Source organism: Rhizophagus irregularis, chromosome 8, assembly GCF_026210795.1.
Source record: "Rhizophagus irregularis chromosome 8, complete sequence".
NCBI lineage: Eukaryota > Fungi > Glomeromycota > Glomeromycetes > Glomerales > Glomeraceae > Rhizophagus > Rhizophagus irregularis.
This window is the reverse complement of record NC_089436.1, coordinates 3,263,655-3,285,122: the sequence shown is the minus strand read 5'-3', so window position 1 is coordinate 3,285,122 and position 21,468 is coordinate 3,263,655. Positions and strand designations below refer to the sequence as shown.

The following is a 21,468-nucleotide window of genomic DNA, read 5'->3' as shown; positions in this document are numbered from 1 at the left end:
TATCCAAATGGAAATTGATCATTGCGGCGGATTTATGAAATTTGGCAAAAACCCTGCTGCGCCCTCGGGAATTAAAATTGACTTACAGAAACATTAAGCTTTTTTCCTAAAAAATGTCAAATAATGACGCGCCTTTAACACTGGAAAAATTGGTTAGATAATGGGAGATTAGTTAGACGCAAGATTTGGGATACAAAAAAATTTATAGAGCTCATTTTTGACTGTTCACTAGTAAATTTGGGACTTAAATAGAAATTTGGTGACTAAAATACTTTCAAATATTTATTTAATTTGATATGACGGACAAATTTTGGGGTATTTCATAAATCCGCCATGATGTATTACTTAGTTTCGTTAATAGAAAAATCATATTATAAGTTATAGTATTAATAGCGGATTTAGTCGTTGTTTATAGGTTTTAGAGTGGTGCTAGAAATGTTGCGTATTTGAAGCTAGCGTGGTCATATGTGATTTTCTTTATTTTTTGACTATACCTTTATTTTACAGCAACGATAATGTTGTAAAGTTAAAGAATTTTTGGTAAATTAACATTGGTATTATTGGTATTAATCAGATATTTATAAATTTTATCTATACCTTTTTTTATTTAATAGGGAAAATCGTGTGAAGCTGGATTGTTAGTAAATTTGACTGAAATCATTTATTCTGAACGGAATTATTAACGGTTAAACATCACGAGATTAAACATAATAATAAACATGAATTAACAATACTTATTACGAACTAACAACGAATAATTCTTTTTGAAAAAATTTAGATTTACGCAGCTTTCTTTTCTAATATAAATATAGGAAAAAGTTAACGGTAATCATAGTACACCACGCACCCGAATATATAATACATCTTTGTAATAAAAAATTAACGACTTTTTAATATAGCGATTTAAGAAGTGATGGTCGTACATATTTTTTTAGCTTTAATTCCCCTACAACTTTTTACAAACTTTATAAACGAAAGAATTATAAAATGATATCATAAATTTTTTTATAGTAATGTATTCACTTGACTTTTTTTATGAACAATAAGAATAATATATTTTAGTATACAGCGTATATGAATTGATTTTTTACTTTCTCCGGTAACGCTTAATTAAGATATCTTATAAACTCAACTATTATAAATAAGTATTAATATTGCTTGAATCATAAATATACTTTTTTTATAGGTCGTCTAAAAATAGAGTTATTCAAACGGATATTCAATAAATTGAATATCAATTATCCGATTTACTTGTTACTAGATTGGTGCTAATCTGCAGATCATTCGGGAATCCTGTACCCTGTTTATTATGGCTATGATGTGATCCCATGTGAAATTTTATAGTTAAATCGGAATGTGATCTCCGAAATAAACGCAAATTATTGCAAAATGAATGATTGTTTATCCAATCATAAAACAGAGTTAAACGCACAAATTATTGCAAAATGAATGATTGTTTATCCAATCATAAAACAGAGTTTATTTATTTGGCTGAAACATGTTTTAAAAATACATAAAGTTTGATATTATATCATTATTGTTGAATATTACTATAAAAATGTAATAAATATAAAATATTAAGACTTGTATTGGGAAAAAAAACAAAGATGCATATAACAAAGGAATAAAAGTTTATTGTCCTTTCGACCTGGAAGGTTACGCGAACCAAAAAATCCGAATTTGTCAAACCATATCATATACATTGTAATACTTATCAATTGAATCGAGTCCGGATTAGGTTTATGATTGACTTTTTCCAATTAGAAGGAATGCGTTGCACAATATATATTACCATCATTCAATGTGCGTGAAACATAATGTATTTTCTAATTTCATTCATTTTATTGTTTTACGTCTTAAGATCCATGTGATAAGTAATAATAAATATTTATATCCACTTTTTCATTGATATTATATCCTGGTTTAACAGGATTTATGATGTAATGCTTGGCGAATTTTTTTTTTTGAATGATAAGCCCTAAAAAGCATTTAAAACTTATTACAATAGTTACAATACATAGTATGTCTTCTACACAAATATATATATATATTTTTAATACGTTCGACCAAAAATTTTATTATTTTATTACCAAATAGCGAAATGAGGCTTATTATAATCGGTTTACAGAAATTGATAGTTTTTTTATTGATTGTTTATGTCGTACTAATTACTGATACTTCCGTTTCTCCGATAGATAAATTATTGACGCATTATATTTATAAGTAAATTATACTAATAAAATTTAAAAAAAAAAGATTGTAATAGCCGTTACCGTTGTAGTTTCAACTCCGTTACGTGCTTACATTTCAAAGAATAATTCAAGTAATACGTATTTGTACTCCTTTGTGTGAAAGAAGGTGAAACAATCAAAAAAGGTTAAAAATAGAAGAAAGTTTAACACGATTAAGATTAAAAATTCTTGAATTTTTCAGGAGTATTTCCGAAATAAGAACAATCAAAAAAATCATAATAGAAAAGGTAAATGTCGGGAATTTTCTTTTTAAGGATTTTTTTTTTTATATAAATTTAAAAATTTGGTTTCATTTTTTTTAGATTATTCCGGTTACACATAATTATTAGCGCTTATTGTTAATGAATGAAACTCCTAAACTTAATTTCGAAGCTAATTTCCAAAAATGGAATATAGGCTTTCAAACGATAAACAAATTTAGGAATTCAAAGTGTTTCTTGTGGTAATTGAATTCCGATTTAATGCCGCAGCTCACGCAGATCAAATCTTAACCGATTTTTATTTCTCATAGAATAAAAAAAAAACATTCGTACAAATCATTTATGATTTATTATTATACAAAAAAGGTATAAAATAATCATTATAATTTCTTTCCTCAATTTTCAAAAACATTAAAACCTTTTTTTTTTACTGAAAAAAACAAAAATAATAATTAAACAAAAATAATAATTAAACCACAAGAATTTTGTAAAAATGAGTAAAAACATCGTCGTATTATGTGACGGAACTTGGAATAGTACAGATTCCAGAACAAACATTTACGTGTTATATAGAGAATTAATAGAGAAAGACTACAAACAACATGTCAAGTATTTAGACGGAATTGGAGTTGGAGAAACGGCCTTGGGCTTTGTCATCGATGGTGCTATAGCTCTAAGCCTTGATACTAAAATTAAAGAAGGTTATAAATATATTGTTGAACACTATAATCCTGGTGACGATATATGGCTTTTTGGTTTTAGTCGTGGTGCTTATACCGCGAGATGTATTGCTGGAATGATCCGAAATTGTGGATTAATAAAAGTTGATGAAGCTGAACAAGTTGATAAACGTGTTGATCTTGCTTACGATATCTATCGTAATAGAGATACAATTTACCACCCGGAAGGAAGTGGCACTGACGACTTTAAAAAAGCGTTCAGCTATCCCGATTCTGAAAAGCCAGTTATTAAATTTCTTGGACTTTGGGATACTGTTGGTGCTTATGGCTTACCCGGTTATGTAATTGGCGAAGGTTTTAAATATTTAGAATTTTACGATCTAGTTGTACCTAATGTAGTTAATTTTGCGTGTCAAGCTTTGGCTATTCACGAAAGAACTTCTTTTTTCGAACCTTGCCATATATATCCAAATAATTCCGGTACCGTAACTGTCAAAGAGACTTGGTTCCCTGGTGTACATAATGAAATAGGTGGTGGAACTTTTTTATCATTAGGAGGAAATGAAAGAATCCCTAAGGCAACTATGTTATGGATGATTGAACATATTGTACAAATTGGAGGTTTGTTAATGCGAAATGATCTTGATGGTTATCGTACTCAATTCTCTCCAGATTCCGGACCTTCTTGGAACCTTAAAAATTTAATATTCGATAACGGCAATACTCTTATCCCAATGCTCATGCTTAAAGACAGGTCTATTCCTCTAGAATTAGATTCTAGTAAAAAATTTTTAAGAAAAGATTTACTTTATAGAGACAGTGACTGGTTACTTCCATTTGGTACTAGGTCCCATCTGAATACTTATTATCCTTCGAATACGTATGAAGAATTGCGTAATTATATGGAAACGAAGGGAATTATGCTATACAATAATACAAAATACAATAAGGATGTAGGAGAACATATATTTGAGAGGGCTCGTTTATAATAGAATATATAGTACAATTATTTAGGATTATTATAAAATAAATATTCAACTTAATTTTATTAGCTTAGTATTAATTATAAAAATTTATAAAATATAAATTTATGTTTCTTTTAAATAAATATATTTTTTTTTACCTACAGTATGATATGATATTGATATATTTTAAATTATATGATTATAAAAATTTAACGTGCAGATTGAGAACAATACTCGAAATATTAGTGTAACAATGATTATTCTGACTATAGAACTACTTCCAGACCATAAATAATGGTTATTAATACTAATTTTAGCAGGAATTAATATTTTCGTATCATAGCTTTTCTTCCTGATGAAATTACTTTGATATTGGTTAAAATACGAGTTATTATCTGAATTTTGCAGAAAATCGGAAAAATCGGCTAAAAAAACTTAACCGGTAAATTTATAAATACACGTGATTTTATGTCGCCATCCGTACAAATTTGCATATACTGTGTGTAAAAGTGTAGCCAAGTATATCGGATATTTATATTGTTGTGAATAATAATATATTAAGGAATGAAGAACAAACAAAATTTAAAAAGGATTAAACATTATTGAAAAAGAGTTGCGATTTACCGTAATATGTTATATATATTATACTCTTATTCATACAAGAAAAGAAAAAAAAAAATATTTTTCTTTCGTCCCTCATTATGTTAAACTTCCGACTTTGCTTTTTTAGATTATTATATGCACTTTATAACGTAACGCTTTTTTCGATATTAATTTTATGAATTCAAACCTCTGATAATTTAATAGCGGCTGTAGCGTTTTAAATAGTAATACGTTTCGCAAAATGTATCGATTATTACTGCAACGCTACATATAAAACATATTTTAAATTCTTTTATATATATTATTACCAAATATTTATTATGATTTATACATGTTGCTTATATTTAAGACTTTTGAATTCACTATTATAAATTTATGATGATATAATATTATAATCGATTATCCTTGACGTTAGCGTTAATAAATTTAAAATAATAAACTTATTTTTTAAGGGAAAAAAAATTATTTGATTCAAATATCTTTTATTTTTAAAGTAAATTTCGATAATTTAAAAAATAATGGAGAATTTACCTTTTGTAACAAGAGTAGTTTATAGTAAAATGTTAAAATATTAGCCTTAAAATAATGATTTCCATAATCCATAAATCGTTTAATAATGATGTGAATTGCAATCATTAAATTTTTAAGGACTATCTTCAGATTCTTGTTCTCTCGTTCTTCTCCTCTTTCTATATATCCATTATAAACAAAGGTTCGAAATCGGTTGGTTTCACATGCGCCTAGTTAGCTTCTTAATAGAATTTTGAACAATAATTACAATAATTACAACGTATAGTATTACTGATAAAGTATAATACGCTTTTTAAAATTAGTTAGGAAAGCATATGATAATCATCAATTTATTTATGTAGTACGAGTCCGATTCTCCGATGGGTGTGATGGGCTGAAATAAATCAATCAATCAATTATACGAAAAAAGTAGTTTATCCGGGCCAATGAGGTCAATGTATCTAATTTTGATTAATCAATTATTCTAGTATAATTTGGTCGTTACCCTTTTGATTTGGGGTTAATGAACAATTAAAAAGACTACAATAGAATACTAAACAAGATTTTGATAATTTTGATTTAAAAATAGATTACAATTTTTTCATAAAAACAATCAAAAACCATAATAGAATTTTTTCATAGATCATGTCGTTTAATGATTCATGTTATCCTATTGTTTGCTAAAAGAAAAATCCGTAACTTATTTTTACCCACGATTGATTTTAAATCATTTTCCCTTGATGGAATTGAATGATGGCTTTGCGTAGTAATTTTCATTTGTCAATTTATATGGATTAGTCGCTTTATGCAAAAAAAAAAAAATCATCACATTTTAAAATGTTATAAATAAACCCACGATTTCATATATTTATTTTCTTACTTTCAATCCCCTTTTTTTTAAAAAAAAATAAAAGAATTTACAAAAAATGGGTAAAAATATCGTCGTATTATGTGATGGTACTTGGAATAGTCCAATGGCCAGAACAAACGTTTATGTATTATATAGAGAATTGCTTGAGCGAGACTATAAACAACATGTCAAGTATATAGACGGAGTTGGAGTTGGAGAATTTGGTTTGCAATTTATCTTAGATGGAGCTATGGCTCTAAATCTTGATACTAAAATCAAAGAGGGTTATAAATTTATAGTTGAACACTATAATCCTGATGATGATATATGGCTTTTTGGTTTTAGTCGTGGTGCTTATACCGCAAGATGTATTGCTGGAATGATCCGAAATTGTGGAATATTAAAGATTGACCGTGATGACACCTCTGAACAAATTGATAAACGGGTTGATTTTGCTTATGAGATTTATCGTGATAGAGGTCAGACTTATCATCCGGAAGGAACCGGCTCCGAAAACTTTAGAAAAACGTTTAGTTATCCAGATTCTAAAAAAAAAATTATTAAATTTCTTGGACTTTGGGATACTGTTGGTGCTCATGGTCTACCTGGTTTTACGGTTGATAAAGGTTTTGAATATTTAGAATTTCATGATGAAACTGTATCTGGTATAGTTAATTTTGCTTGTCAAGCTTTAGCCATTCATGAAAGAGTTTCTTTCTTTGAACCTAGTCGTATTTATCCAAACAGTTCCGATACCGTAACTGTCAAAGAAACTTGGTTTCCTGGTGTACATATGGAAGTAGGTGGTGGAACTTTTTTAACATTAGGAGGAAATGAAAGAATCCCTAAAGCAACTATGTTATGGATGATAGAATATATTGTACAAGTTGGAGATTTATTAATGCGTGATGATATTGAAACTTATCGTACTCGTTTCTCTCCAGATATTGGTCCCTCTTGGAACATCAGGAATTTCATATTTGATCGTAGTAATTCCCTTATTCCAACGCTTATGCTTAGGGATAGAGATATTCCACTAGAATTAGATCCTAGTAAAAAATTTTTAAGAAAAGATTTGCTTTATAGAGATGGTGATTGGTTGCTTCCATTTGGTACTAGATCTCATTTACTTATTCAATATGCTTCAAATACGTATGAAAAGTTACGTAAAGATATTGAAAAGGAAGGAATTAGATTATATAACAATGTAATATATGATAAAGATGAAGACGAAAAAGTATTCGAAATGGCTCATTTATAATCACTAAAGATTATTGTCTAATACATGTATCTCTGAATCTTATATCCAAAAATTCCATTTTGATATCTTATATTCAATAAAAATAATAAAATTCCATTAAAATATAGATGATTGTCTATTGATTTTAACCTCTTTTTAATTAATTAATCTTCCATGATAACATAAAAAATCTCGTCAGGTCAAAAGAGTAAAAATAAAAGAGCGACCAACCCAAATTAAAAAAAAAATCGCACATATCATCTCATTAAACACTATATGATATTACGTTTGCTTTTATTATAATACAGTATATTGATATTAAACTATTTCGTTGTGCCGCCTTTTTGTCCTTTTTCTTATTTTCTTTCTTTTTTTTTTATAAAAATTCCTTTTTTTACTTTTTTATTTCTTTTTAAGAAAGATAATAAAAAGAAAGTAGCGGGTTCAGAATTATTATAATGTCATCCAGAACTAAAAAAGCTCCAGCCGGTTGATCTATTTTAGTATATAAATGGGTCATCATCCTTCGGATGATACCCCATTTATATACTACTAGATTAGTAATAACTTTTTTATCATCCTAGATATACTAATTGGTCCGCCAGTTTATAACTGGCGGAAAAAATTCTAAAACCTATTGACTCCGGACCCCGTTGTACGCATTCTTCAGTGCCGGAATTAAGTTAATGTCAGCCAGTATCTCAAAGGGTAATAAAAATTTGACTGGAATTATCCCATAAAGGCAAGATATACATGATTATTTTGCCCCAATATAACGCTGGTAAAAAAAAAAAAATTATAAAAATTATAAAAAAGTTTTTTCCATGGAATATACAGTATTTCTGCTAATGTGGAAATATAAATACATTAGCCACTTCAAAAACATTCTCTTTTTTGTATTACTAATTATACAATGCAGTTAGACTGTAACCTAGATTTAAGTCAGGGCTGTCGGGCGTCATAATTAGGGATGGCAACGGTCGGTCACGGTCGGTTATCGGTCGGTCATAACCGGTTAAGGGCCTTTGACCGACCGACCGTTTTGGCTGACCGTTTAACCGACCGTTTAACCGATCACTTTTTAACGTTTTTTTCTTGATTAAAATTCGTTAAAAAGAAGCAATTGTAATTTAATCAAAAAAAAAAACGCTATTTAGCTTTTTTTATTGATTAAGTTCGTAAAAAAAGGCTAAATAATCGGTTAAACGGTCGGTCAGAAGCCTTTGACCGACCGATATCGGTCACGGTCATAACCGGTCATGACCGGTTAATAACCGTGACCGTTGCCATCCCTAGTCATAATATGTTGACTTTTAACTCTTTTCATAAAAGCAATTTAAGTCGGATCATCTTATTCAAGTCCTTGATATTTATTTTAATTGTCTGAAGGATTATTTTTTGTACTGAATTAGTAAAATTTATTAACGCCCCTGTCACAAACATCGTGACGGCTTTCGTTTTCTTAGTACTAATGTAATTGGCAATGACTGCTCCTGTTGGGACATTTAAAGATTTTAGTGATTAGTTAAAAATAAGTAATAACAATTAATAAATTAAACTTTACAAAATTTGCTAAATGGTTTGGGATTTAGCAAAGGTTTTGAATTTGGATTATAGCAATCTGCTATAATTTTTATGAGAACTAAATTAATTCATAACAAAGAATTTAGGAATAAAAATTCAATTGATGAAATTTATGTTAAATATATGCCCTGTAAAAAAGTCAATCCGCTTTTTATATTCCATCTTTTTTTCTCATATTTACGGAATTAATAATCTTATATCACGGAATTTATCGAATTATTTACATTTTCCGTGAATGGACCCTTGAAAGGCTCATTTTTACAGAGTTTTTACAGAAATAATGGATAAAACTTTTTATAGGGATGTCAAATGCCAAAATGTTTCGGCGCTTAAACTTATTAGTACTAAAACCTTTATACTATCAAGCAAAAACTGTAATTAAACAGATAATAATTGATGAAATTTTATTACCGATAATTATAATCAAGATTTGTAAATAAATTTCACTATTAGTATTAGAGTGAAGTTCAAACAAACATAATAGAATTTTGCACATTATTTTAAATATAAAAAGAATGAATATTTACGTGTAGAAAATAGATTATTCAGTTCCAAAAAAATAACACTATTAATAGCTTAATTTAGAAAATTAATTTTATTTCATCAATACTATTTTCTAATCCAAATATTCTCCTAATTTAAATAATAATGTAACCTTATCTCATTTAAGCAGAGCCATCACTGCACTTCGTTAACCTCAAGAAGTTCTAAATCATTTACTATTTCTTCAAAATTATATTGGAACTCACCGCTATATGCATCAAAATATTTACCAATATCACTACAACGTTGTATAAGTGTTTTAAGATCATCTTTAAATTCAATTTCCGCTAATTTTTTATAATATTCAAATGCTTCAATTTCATCTTTATTTATACCGTTTTCTAATTCACAACATTCACCTAAATTATATTGTGATATGTTATTTCCATTTTCTATTGCTTTGTTATGCCAGTAAATAGCTTTTTCTAAATTAATATTTATATTTTTACCATTCTCATATAATAATCCTAAATTATTTTGTGCAGCTTTATGTCCTTTATCAGCTGTTTTTTTATATAAAACAAATGCTTTTGCTTTATCAACCTCTGTCCCAATTCCATTAAGATAACAATTTCCAAGTTGAAATTGAGCGTATAAATACCCTTGTTCAGCTGACTTTTTATAATATTCAAATGCTTTAACATCATCTTTTTCTGCACTTTTACAATTTTGATAGTAAATACCTAAAATATATTGTGCAACATTATGTCCTTGGTTAGCTGCCTTCTTATATGACTCAATTGCTTTTTTTTTATCAATTATTGTTCCAATTCCTTTAGAATAACAATATCCAAGTTGAAATTGAGCATCTAAATAATCTTGATTTGCTGAATTCTTATAATATTCAAAAGCTTTTCTTTCATCTTTTTCTACACCATTTCCATTTTCATAACATCTGCCCAAATTATATGCTGCTATCAAGCAATCATTTTCTGTTGCTTTACAATACCAGTAAATAGCTTGTTTTAAGTCTTTATTTACTATATCACTACCTAACTCATATAATTCTCCTAAATAATTTTGAGGACAACAACTTTCTCCTTTTTCAGCCAATCCCTTGATTATTTCAATACCTTTTGTTTTATTAATTTCTGTTCCAATTCCTTTATAATAACATTTTCCAATTTGAAATTGAGATTCTATATTTCCATTATCAGCTGATTTTTTATAGTATTCAAAAGATTTAGCTTTATTGTTATTTGCAAAATAATAATATCCCAAATAGTATTGTGCGATGGAACTTCCATTTTTTTCTGCCTCTTTAAATAACTTGATTGCTTTTTTATAATTTGCTTCAGTTCCATATCCCCTCATGTAATTACGACCAAGAATAATTTTTACATTAGCTAGTTTGGTATCCCTTAATATTCGAGAATACCAATCATTTGCTTTATTTATTATTATTTTTTTATCACCGGATAAATAATTAGTAAATTGATTTTCAATTTTCGCTAATTTGTTAAGTATTTCGAAAACCTTTTTGTCATCCTTATTGGTACCTACTCCAAATTCATAATGCAATCCTAACAAATATAATGCATCATTGTCTCCTTTATTAGCCATTATTTTAATCAATTCAAATGCCTTAACTCTATTTATTTCAGTTCCATATCCAAAGTTATAACAATAAATCAGTTGAAACTGTGCACTATTATTATCTTGTTTAGCTGATTTCTTGTATAATTCAAAGGCTTTTCTTGTATCTTTTCTTACACCTGTTCCTAATTGATAACATTTACCTAAATTAAATTGTGCAAATTTACATCCATTTCCTGCTGATTTTTGTAGATAATAAAACGATTTTTCATAATTTGCTTTGAATAATATTTTTCCAACATAATATAATCCAAGTTGACTTAAATTTCTAAAAAATAAAATTTTGTAAAGCTTTCTTTTTTTAGTATCATTTTCTGTTTCAATTCCTATTTTTTTATTATAATACTTTTTAAGAATATTTATTGCTATAATATTTCCATTATTCTCTGCTTTTTCATACCAATATTTTGCTTGTATTTTATCAACTTTTGTTCCGATTCCATTATAAAGACAATTACCAAGTTCTAGTTGTGCATCAGAAATTTCTTGTTTTGCTAATATTTCATAGTATTCAAATGCTTTCATCTCATCTTTATCAACTACTTTTCCTAATTTATAACAATTAGCGAGATAAAGTTTTGCAGTTGTATTTCCACTTTTAGCTGCTTCATTGTACCAATAAGCTGATTTTTTTTCCATTATTCATTATCCCAATACCGAATTCATAACAATATCCAAGATAAAATTTTCCAATGATACTTCCATTATTTGCAGATTTTTCGCACCAATGAAATGTCATTTTTTTATCACAGTTAATACCGTATCCATCATAATAACAATTAGCAAGATAAACTTGTGCAATTGAATAATTATTATTTGCTGCTTTTGTAAATAATTCAAATGCTTTAATGCTATTATTGTCTTCTGTACCGAAATTATAATAATAGAATATTCCAAGAAACCAAATATATTGTAATTTATCCTGATTTATTGATAACCAATATATAATATTGTTTACATTTTGATTTAATTGTAACATTTTTTTATCAATAAGTTGTTGAACTTGATCAAAAGTAATACCTCCATTATGTTTTTTAATTATATAGCTAATCAACTTATCAACAACTGCGCCATATATCGACTCAATTAGGTTTACTGATGATCGATCTGATGCAAATTGATGAACTATCTAAGTAATTTTGTGAGCTGGTGCTACTTTCATATATTACATTATTACTACTTTCGTATACATTAATGCTTAATGATGTAGTATTTGATATAGCATTTAGATTTGACATAGTATTTAGATTCGGCATAGTATTTAATATTAAACTATTATTGATGTTTAAATCATTATTTACATCTATTGTTACCTTACTTGATTCTGAATTTGGTTTATATTTTTCCAATGAAACATTGTCTTCATTGATTTTATAAATAATAATTTCAGGAGAAATGGTTGCTCTAAGTGTTAAAACAACTTCTTGCATACTATTTGGGCGTTCATTTGGTTCATATTTCCAACATGCTAATCAATCAGTAAAAAAAATTAATATTCGTGATATTTATATCGACGTATTATATTTACTATTCAATTATTTACCTATATATAAGTTACTATATTCAACGGGAGTTCCATTAATAATTTTTTCTCTTTTACCATTTAATATAGATAACATTAAACTTAGACCGTAATCAACTTCACGAAAAGGTCTATATCCACTTGAAATTTGCCATAATAAAACTCCAATGCTGTATACGTCGGATTTTTTATTTAATTTATAATTTTCTTTGTCATCAAAACTTTTTGGGTCTACATATGGTAATACTCCAAGTACTTTTGATATATCACTTGATGCTTCAATAATTTTTTTTGATAAACCAAAGTCTGCTAATTTAATATTTTTCTGATGTATAAGTATATTATTTCCATGCTACAATTACAAAATTAATTGTATTAGCCTTTTTATACTGTATTTTAAAATAAATGATATTAGAATGAATAAGTAAAAAAAATATATGTATTACCAGGTCACGATGAATAATATCATTATCATGCAAAAATTCTACAGCAGTAGCCAGTTGCAATGCTAAGTGGAATTTATCATTCCAGCTAAATTCATTAATTGCTAATTCGGTTAAGATCAGCAGTGTCCTACTATGTAAAATTGGGGAAATTGGTGCAAATAATAAAAATAATTATCATATGATCTAATAATCCAATTTTGATGAACTTTTTTTTGTTCTGTAAGTCTGGATTACCTTTATAAAATAAAAATAATTTCATTGAAATTGGACCATTAGGTTGTGAGATAATCACAAAAACATATTTTACTGACAACGATCAGATTCCATTAATAACAAAGCAGACAATTATCTCCTGATTCAGTGATCCAATTTCGATAAACTTTTTTTTGTTATTTAGATCTCAATAATCTCTACATAATAAAAAAATTTTGTCAAAATTGGGCCTCTAGATCGTGAGATAATTGCGAAAACATATTTTGCCAGACGATTTTTAGATTCATGATATGGCAAAATATATCTTTGTGATTATCTTCCGATCTAGCAGTCCAATATTGACAAACTTTTTTTTATTGTGCAGAAGAGGTTAAGACCTAAAAGACAAAAAAAAATTATTGAAATTGGATCACTGAATTAGGAATCAATTCTTTTTTTATGATTTATTAAAATTTAGTCATAATAATAATATGAAATACTTTTTCACGATTTTCTTATAATTTAGTATTTCAATTTCAATAAATTTTTTATTTTATTGAGAAAATCAAGATCTATAAAACAAAAAAAAGTTCATTGAAATTGGATCATTGGATCAAGAGATAATTATTTTCTTTTTTTGCCCCGATTTTACATAGTAAGACACTGCCGATCTTAACCGAATTAGCAATTAAAATGCTTGTTCAAATAAGCGTTTAACGAACCACCATCAGCGTATTCTAAGACTAAAGAATATTTCTGAATCTCGCCTAATTAAATTAATTTATATTTAAATAATTATTTGTTATTAAGAAAAATTGATTGTCACGTTAAATATATTATTAATACTTACTAATTTCTACCTTTGTGATTCCACATAACCGTATGATATTTTCATGTACATCAACACTTCGGTGTATCTTTAACTGTGTCGTGTTATATTAAGATATTATTGGTTATTACCAATTCCAATATTTATATTAATCATACTTTTTGAAAAATTACCTCTTTCACGATTTCTTCAAGAGTTTGTTTATCATTACTAAAAGATTTCAAGGCGAAGAAATGATCAGTATTTTTCCAATTAGCACGATTGACATTTCCATATGAACCACTTCCTATTGGTTGAATATTTTTGAAGCCTGAATAATCATAGAAGTTGATATGTTCATCGATAATTGATTTCTCCAACCATTCAATATAATGGTTTGAATTTTTTAAGATGGTTTGTTTTAACATTTTTTTATTTTATTTTCTAATTAAGTTGAAATTACATTATTCTTTTTATACTTAATAACTGATCGGCGAAATTTAAATTTTTTTGAAACGAGAATATATTGAATTATCGTAATGTTGCATAAAGTTTATTCTTATAAAAATTCGAAAATTCTTTTTTTAGATTAGTTAATAATTTAAAAAATTAAATTCACCACGTATGACAACTGTGAACTACTAAGTGACGAAAAAAAAAGATTATAAAAGTCAATAATACAAAAATGGAATTTGCAAAAATTAGCCAATCAAGTTTTCTACACTTCGTAATCTTTAATAATTACCATTTGGATAGATATTAGAAGTTTGCGTTTGTCATGTTTTGATATTACATAATTTGTTTTTTTTCATAATTTTGTTTCTTTGTAGCATATTAGTGGTTTTCATTATGTACATAATAAACAGTTAAATGGGATTTTCAAGGTATTACGAATTTGCAGATCAGTACGGTACAGTAATATAATAATGTCACATTTAGGTTCGGTCGTTTTACCGACATGAAAAATTACCTAACTTCGTTTCACTGAAATGACATTTTATCGACACAAAAATTACCCGACTTTCCATTTCACCGAAAATTTATAACTGCCCGCAATTGACCCGCACTACGGCACGTGACAAATATAAGTTTTCTCGAGATAAATATAAACAGTGAAACCTTAAAAAACTATGACACATGATTGCGGAATTTTTCGAGTGTTACTTGGCTTCACTCCTTACTGTGATCGTTATAATCGTTCTTCTGATTTTTTAAAGGGAATTGCTCAAAACATTTCTTTGTTTATAATTTTGATAATTAATAAAGAAAATTTTATCGCCTTTAGAAAATTGTAGGCTTATTTACTTTTCAAATTGCAATGATAAAATTAAATTTATTCAATAAACAAGTTAACATTAAACATGGCAGGGAGCTATAGTCATAGTATAATTAGAACTGTAATAATTCTGACTTTTTTTTTAATTAAGTTGGTTTATACTACCATACAGTATCATAATTATTATGATAAATAGTTTTTAAGATTTAAAGAGAATTTCTAAATTTTAACTGGTGGAAAAATTACTGGTAGATCATGTGATTGTGTATTAAATATTCATGTGATTTATTATGATGATGCAATTTCATTTGGCTCGCTTCGCTCGCCGGGCTTTTCTAGCCAAACCATAACTTTCACTTTATTTGCAAAATTTTTGATTATATTTAACATATCTATAAAAAAAAATGAGAAATTACTCTTAACTAGCTATTAACATAATTTTTTTCTCATTTGGTAAAGGATGATCATTTTCGGTTTATTTTGCTTGTTAATCATTTTTGGCTTAGTTATTTCACTTGTTAATCATTTTAAGGTTAATTATCTTGATTGTTGTTTATTTTTTGGTTTAAAAATAAAAAAATATATATATCAGAATATGTGATTAACTTTAAATAACAATACAGAAAGATTGTTTATTACTTGATAAAGCATTTATTTAATATTTACTATCATCATTTTTGGAATTACGGCTCTGGAAAAAAATTTTTCATGATTATATTGTAATAAAACAATTCTACTATCCGATTGTTGATCATTTTTAGTTCTGGAAAATTATGATAACTGAATATCATAATAATAAGACAATGATAATGAAATTTTACCATTTAGTTGTTGTTTATTGTTTTGTTTCAAAATAAAAAATTACTTGATATAACATTTATTTAATTTTATCATCCAATTGTTGAGAAAAAAAAATTTTATGATAACATTATAATAAAACAACAATCTTATTATCTGATTGTTAATCATTTTTAGAATTACTACCCTGAAAAAATTTTCATGATAGCATTATAACTAAAGTTGCCTGCCAAAACTCTACAGGCTATTGTCGAAATGTCGAAACTAAAACCTGTAGAAATGCCGAAATGCCGAAATAGTTTCGACATGTCAAAATTGTCGAAACCTAAAAATATTACGTTTCACGTAATAACTCGGCGTCCAATGATCGTAGAAAGATGCACCATAGCTCGTTGGAATCGTCTCATAACGACGAGTCGAATGGTGGTTAGATCGTCTTTCTACGATCACTGGATGCCGAGATATTGAGCGAAACGTCAAAAATCAGCATTTTGTATTTTGCGATACTGCGCCATTTGACGTTTCACTTAATAACTCGGCGTCCAATGATCGTAGAAAGATGCACCATAGCTCGTTGGAATCGTCTCATAACGACGAGTCGAATGGTGGTTAGATCGTCTTTCTACGATCACTGGATGCCGAGATATTGAGCGAAACGTCAAAAATCAGCATTTTGTATTTTGCGATACTGCGCCATTTGACGTTTCACTTAATAACTCGGCATCCAATGATCGTAGAAAGATGCACCATAGCTCGTTGGAATCGTCTCATAACGACGAGTCGAATGGTGGTTAGATCGTCTTTCTACGATCACTGGATGCCGAGATATTGAGCGAAACGTCAAAAATCAGCATTTTGTATTTTGCGATACTGCGCCATTTGACGTTTCACTTAATAACTCGGCATCCAATGATCGTAGAAAGATGCACCATAGCTCGTTGGAATCGTCTCATAACGACGAGTCGAATGGTGGTTAGATCGTCTTTCTACGATCACTGGATGCCGAGTTATTAAGTGAAACGTCAAATGGCGCAGTATCGCAAAATACAAAATGCTGATTTTTGACGTTTCGCTCAATATCTCGGCATCCAGTGATCGTAGAAAGACAATTTAGCCACCATTCGACTCGTCGTTATGAGACGATTCTAACGAGATATGGTGCATCTTTCTATGATCATTGGACGCCGAGTTATTACGCGAAATGTAATATTTTTAGGTTTCGACAATTTTGACATGTCAAAATAGTTTTGACAATTTTGACATGCCGAAACTCCCTAATTTCGGCAGGGAACTTTAATTATAACGATAATGTAATGACGACGATAATGAAAATTTACCATTTGATTATTGTTTATTTTTTGGTTCAAAATAAAAAAAAAATGTATCTATATTTAAATAAGTAATACAAACAAATTGTTTATTTACATAATATTAAAATTTGTCATCCGGTTGTTGATCATTTTTGGCTAACAAAAAAATTATTCAGTTTTCACATGATTTGCTAAAAATTTTATCCCATAATTTTTAAGCAAGAAAGATCATTCTATATAAGTGCAATATCACCCTATGGGTGGGTGGGTGGCGCGTCACGTTATTGTTATGACTTGAAATGATTGACATGTCATGATAGGTTAACGTTAACTTAACGTTAACATAAGATTAGTTTTTGAGTGATTTCCATTTTAAGATGCTGATCCCCCATCTTTGGTATTGATTTGCTGATTATATAAATACATTTCAAATCAAGCTTTTCTATTTTAGTACGATCGGCAACCAACAAATCTTTTAGTGTTTTAATAACATCCAATTTTATAATAGTTGTTTCATGCATAGTATTGGTTTTCAAAAAAAAACTTTAAGGCAAAATTTCATGTCAATGATATGTCATAATATACAAAATAAGTTACGGTACATTTAGCATTGTGATTTATTTAAGCATTAATGTCCATTTTACATGTGGTTACATTAATATCCATTTAATACTATAATAGGACATCATATAAAAAAAAAAATTTTATCAACCGTACTCTAAGTATATACAGTCGGCTCATTTTATAATGAACTTGCGTTATATTAATGTAGTACCGATTTTAAAGTAATAGACCATACAATATCTGTATATATTAAATGACTCTTATTATAACGAATTTTTTCTTATAACGAATGATTTTTCTTATAGTAACGAAGATATCAGATATTTTGTGTCAAATTGAGCGGGGAGAAAAACTTTTTCCGATGATCCTTAGGAAAAACGTTAAAAAAAATACTCAAATCTTATATTAAAAACGTTCAAATATAAAAGTATTACAAAAAAAGAGAGTTTAGTTCAGGGTTTTTTAACAAAGTAACTACTTTTATTAATAATTCTTTTAAGAATATAGGACGAATGTCAAAAAGGGATTTTACAAAGGTATTGATAATATTTTCTCAGAAACAACTTCACGTTCGGAAGATTTTGACTCATTAGCGAATAATACAGCGTTAAATAGTGAGACAGTTGAACTTTTATTAAAAATTAGCGCTAGAAGGACGGGAAAAATACTTGGAACGCCTACGTGATTGGCTCCGGCAAGCACAACGAGGTTAAGTTATCAAAAAGGAAAAGGAGCTTAGGGAGAAAGAACGAATAATATTAAAGAAAATAAGGAAATGCAGAAGATAAAAAAGATTAATGATAAAGTAAGGTATCGATCAAAAGAATACTTTGGAAAAAGTAATACCGAAATCAAGTTAGCCGATAACTTATATGAAGAGCAATCACTTGAATTTTTGTTTACGATATACCTACGCAACTAAAGTTGTTAACATTGTTAAACCATGGGGTCTTATTAAAAGTATAAGACGAAAGAAGCGATACAAGTATCAGTCGGTAAAAGTAAAACTCCATCGCAGAAAACAATGAAATGATGGTTATGGAATTCGCGTACGGGTACAAGTGTGACGCTAAAGCTCAAGAATGGTCGTTATATGTTTTATAGAATAATACCGGCAGATGTTAAATTGTCAGAAATCAGAGCAGCCTGCAGATGGGTTGTGTACAAAAAAGTACAAGATAATTTAAAAGTTTTACCGGATGATCAAATTATTATTCAAGCAAAAGTATGAATATATTTTTGGTAAGAAAATAAGGATTAAAGGAGTAAAATACTTATACGGTTATTTTAAAGATGAAGATAAGTTAGCAGAAGTGGTAGCAAAAACATTAGTAAAGGAAGGTTACGAGCAAAAGAATGGACAGTCGTCAGAACAAGTTATGAATAATCAACAAGAGGTTAGTAAAAGTAATAGTTCGATGTCAGACGAAGAAGAAGTAGTGGATACGGTAAATAAATATAGGCAAGATATCAAAAAAAGTTGACGGTAAATAAGGTACAGGAGTACAAAAATTTAAATGCGTCTTTTAGTAATGGATTACAAAAAATAATAATGAAGTAATAGATATTCAAAAGGTTATTATAAAAGATAGTCAGTAATAGTATAGTTACATTGCAGAAAGTTTTAAAATCGAAACCATATTGTAACCTTATAACCAATATTTGGCCACAATATGGTTGCGATAAGCATACGTAAATCAAATGTATAAAGTTGATGCATATTAAGAAAAGATTTTAACTGGGTCGTACAAAAATGAAGTTGTAAATAAGAATCGTTAAAATGTATTGTAAAAGTTGTAAATAGATTCTAAAAATGTAATATCAAATTTTTAAAAAGATCATAAAATTTCAATTTCAATTTCGTGATTAAATAGCAAATATTTTAAATATTCAGTTTATTATCCTTTCCGAAATTATCAAGTTTTAGTGTAAATGATACTAAACGGATATGTATTCCTCACATATGAATTATTCTAAAATTACAATTGCTTTCATTATTTGTCATTTGTAACTTGCAGTATATACTGGAAAAATTTCTCTTGCTAGTCAATGATAATAAAATATCATTCATTTTCTTGATAATGAAACTCTTAATAGCAGGATCCATTTGAAGCCCCTACAAATTACAAAATTAAGAGATAGAAATGTTCAGTTAATAATGTTTTTTTTTTACAAAAAAAAAGTTTCGTAATACACAGTGAAATTCGATATAATGGAACCATCAGTTCCATTAGTAAAATTTGTCAAAAATCCGTTATATCAAAAATTCCAGGGTAAATTAATTATACATTATGATAATCCATCCATTCCAGACCCCAATTCCGATATATCAAGATTTTACTTATGATCCGTTATATCGAGGTTCCAGTATATTGAATTTCACTGTGTACGTACAACTGAAAACTTAGTATTTTCATTTTCCAAAAGTTCCACCCGAAATTTCTATAAAATAAAGAAAAAAATATTTCTTTAAAAAATAATAATCCATTTCGATAAATTCAAAAATTTGCCACTATCACCACCCAAAAATTGAATGCTAGATTCCTACGAAAAATAAAAAGAAGTTAGTAAAATAACTTTTTTCAAAATAATGTTTGAAATGACGAAAACTTGCCAGATTTTAAAATTCTGAGTCAGTTTCTTACAAATAGAAAAAAAACGATGTTCTTTAATAAAGTTTTGAAAACTTAACTGGAATATATGATTCCATGTTTATGAAATGTTAGAATTATTTCGTTAAAATAATAAATTTAAAGAAAAAAACTTCCCTCACCAAATTTCCCGTATGGTCAAGAGATCTGAAAAATTGCCTAAAAAAGAAAAAGTTAGTTAATAGTTTGTTAATTGATACAAATTAAACAAAAACTACTATCGCACCAAATTCCGCAAGCTCAAGAAACCCGTAGGACTGCCTAAAAAAGAAAAAAAAATGAAATCGTTACCATTTTGTTAAAAATAAAAATTTAGAAAGACTACACTTTTTATTTTTATTTTTAATTCACAAAATGAACCAAGTTTACAGCTAAAAATTACGAGTAACTACATATGTAGAACCGACAGTAATTTATAAAAGTCTGAAACCAACATCCGATCGCACCCTTCGATACAAGGGGTGGCCATCTTGATTGTAAAAAAAGGTGGAAGAACGGAGACGAGATGAACCCACCTCCGAACTTATCGAACCAAGAAGATAAAAAAGGAACTAAAAATAAAAGATTAGCGAACTACAAATAAGAGAAATCCCTCTACATAATAAACCCGGACGCCGAAAAAAATTTCTATCATCTATAAGGTACAAAAGGGTTTCAAAAAACCCACTTACTATCACCACGAAATAAAATATGAAAGCCGGGAACCAAAATAGTGAAAGGTTAGAGAGCCACCGATGTTTCGTAAGTGACTCTGTGGTGGGGTTGTAGTTAGATTCGAGGTTGGATCGTCTCAGTAAGAGTTGTCGAAGCTGGTGTCGAAAAAATTGGTAATCGTGTTTGATATTTGTCACGTGGTTGCCTTTCCAGTAATTTTGGAA

The 21,468-nt window shown here is 28.2% G+C and overlaps 4 protein-coding genes across 4 annotated transcripts; 3 read left to right on the top strand and 1 right to left on the bottom strand.

The window, feature by feature from the left end:
- Positions 1 to 2,914: 2,914 nt before the first annotated feature.
- Positions 2,915 to 4,732, top strand: OCT59_028614 (uncharacterized protein). Its single transcript, XM_025322929.2, has one exon. It carries the CDS (start codon positions 2,946 to 2,948, stop codon positions 4,119 to 4,121), a length of 1,176 nt encoding a protein of 391 aa, XP_025164970.1. The 5' UTR covers positions 2,915 to 2,945; the 3' UTR covers positions 4,122 to 4,732.
- A 1,298-nt stretch (positions 4,733 to 6,030) lies between these two features.
- OCT59_028613 (uncharacterized protein) lies at positions 6,031 to 7,600 on the top strand. The gene has a single exon (XM_025322928.2). It carries the CDS (start codon positions 6,137 to 6,139, stop codon positions 7,319 to 7,321), a length of 1,185 nt encoding a protein of 394 aa, XP_025164969.1. The 5' UTR covers positions 6,031 to 6,136; the 3' UTR covers positions 7,322 to 7,600.
- A 1,962-nt stretch (positions 7,601 to 9,562) lies between these two features.
- OCT59_028612 (uncharacterized protein) lies at positions 9,563 to 14,419 on the bottom strand (the record flags this gene model as incomplete). Its single annotated transcript, XM_066147420.1, has 9 exons — positions 9,563 to 10,950; positions 11,167 to 11,646; positions 11,723 to 12,130; positions 12,204 to 12,491; positions 12,567 to 12,897; positions 12,992 to 13,092; positions 13,906 to 13,950; positions 14,034 to 14,106; positions 14,186 to 14,419. 9 exons carry the CDS (start codon positions 14,417 to 14,419, stop codon positions 9,563 to 9,565), a joined length of 3,348 nt encoding a protein of 1,115 aa, XP_065994131.1.
- A 3,288-nt stretch (positions 14,420 to 17,707) lies between these two features.
- Positions 17,708 to 19,807, top strand: OCT59_028611 (uncharacterized protein). The gene has a single exon (XM_066147419.1). The coding sequence runs from the start codon at positions 19,139 to 19,141 to the stop codon at positions 19,421 to 19,423; it is 285 nt and encodes a 94-aa protein (XP_065994130.1). The 5' UTR covers positions 17,708 to 19,138; the 3' UTR covers positions 19,424 to 19,807.
- Positions 19,808 to 21,468: the final 1,661 nt, after the last annotated feature.

Bases quoted from the DNA above. Each gene is read 5' to 3' on its own strand.
- OCT59_028611 (XM_066147419.1), top strand. From the start codon at position 19,139: ATGATCAAATTATTATTCAAGCAAAAGTATGAATATATTTTTGGTAAG.
- OCT59_028613 (XM_025322928.2), top strand. From the start codon at position 6,137: ATGGGTAAAAATATCGTCGTATTATGTGATGGTACTTGGAATAGTCCA.
- OCT59_028614 (XM_025322929.2), top strand. From the start codon at position 2,946: ATGAGTAAAAACATCGTCGTATTATGTGACGGAACTTGGAATAGTACA.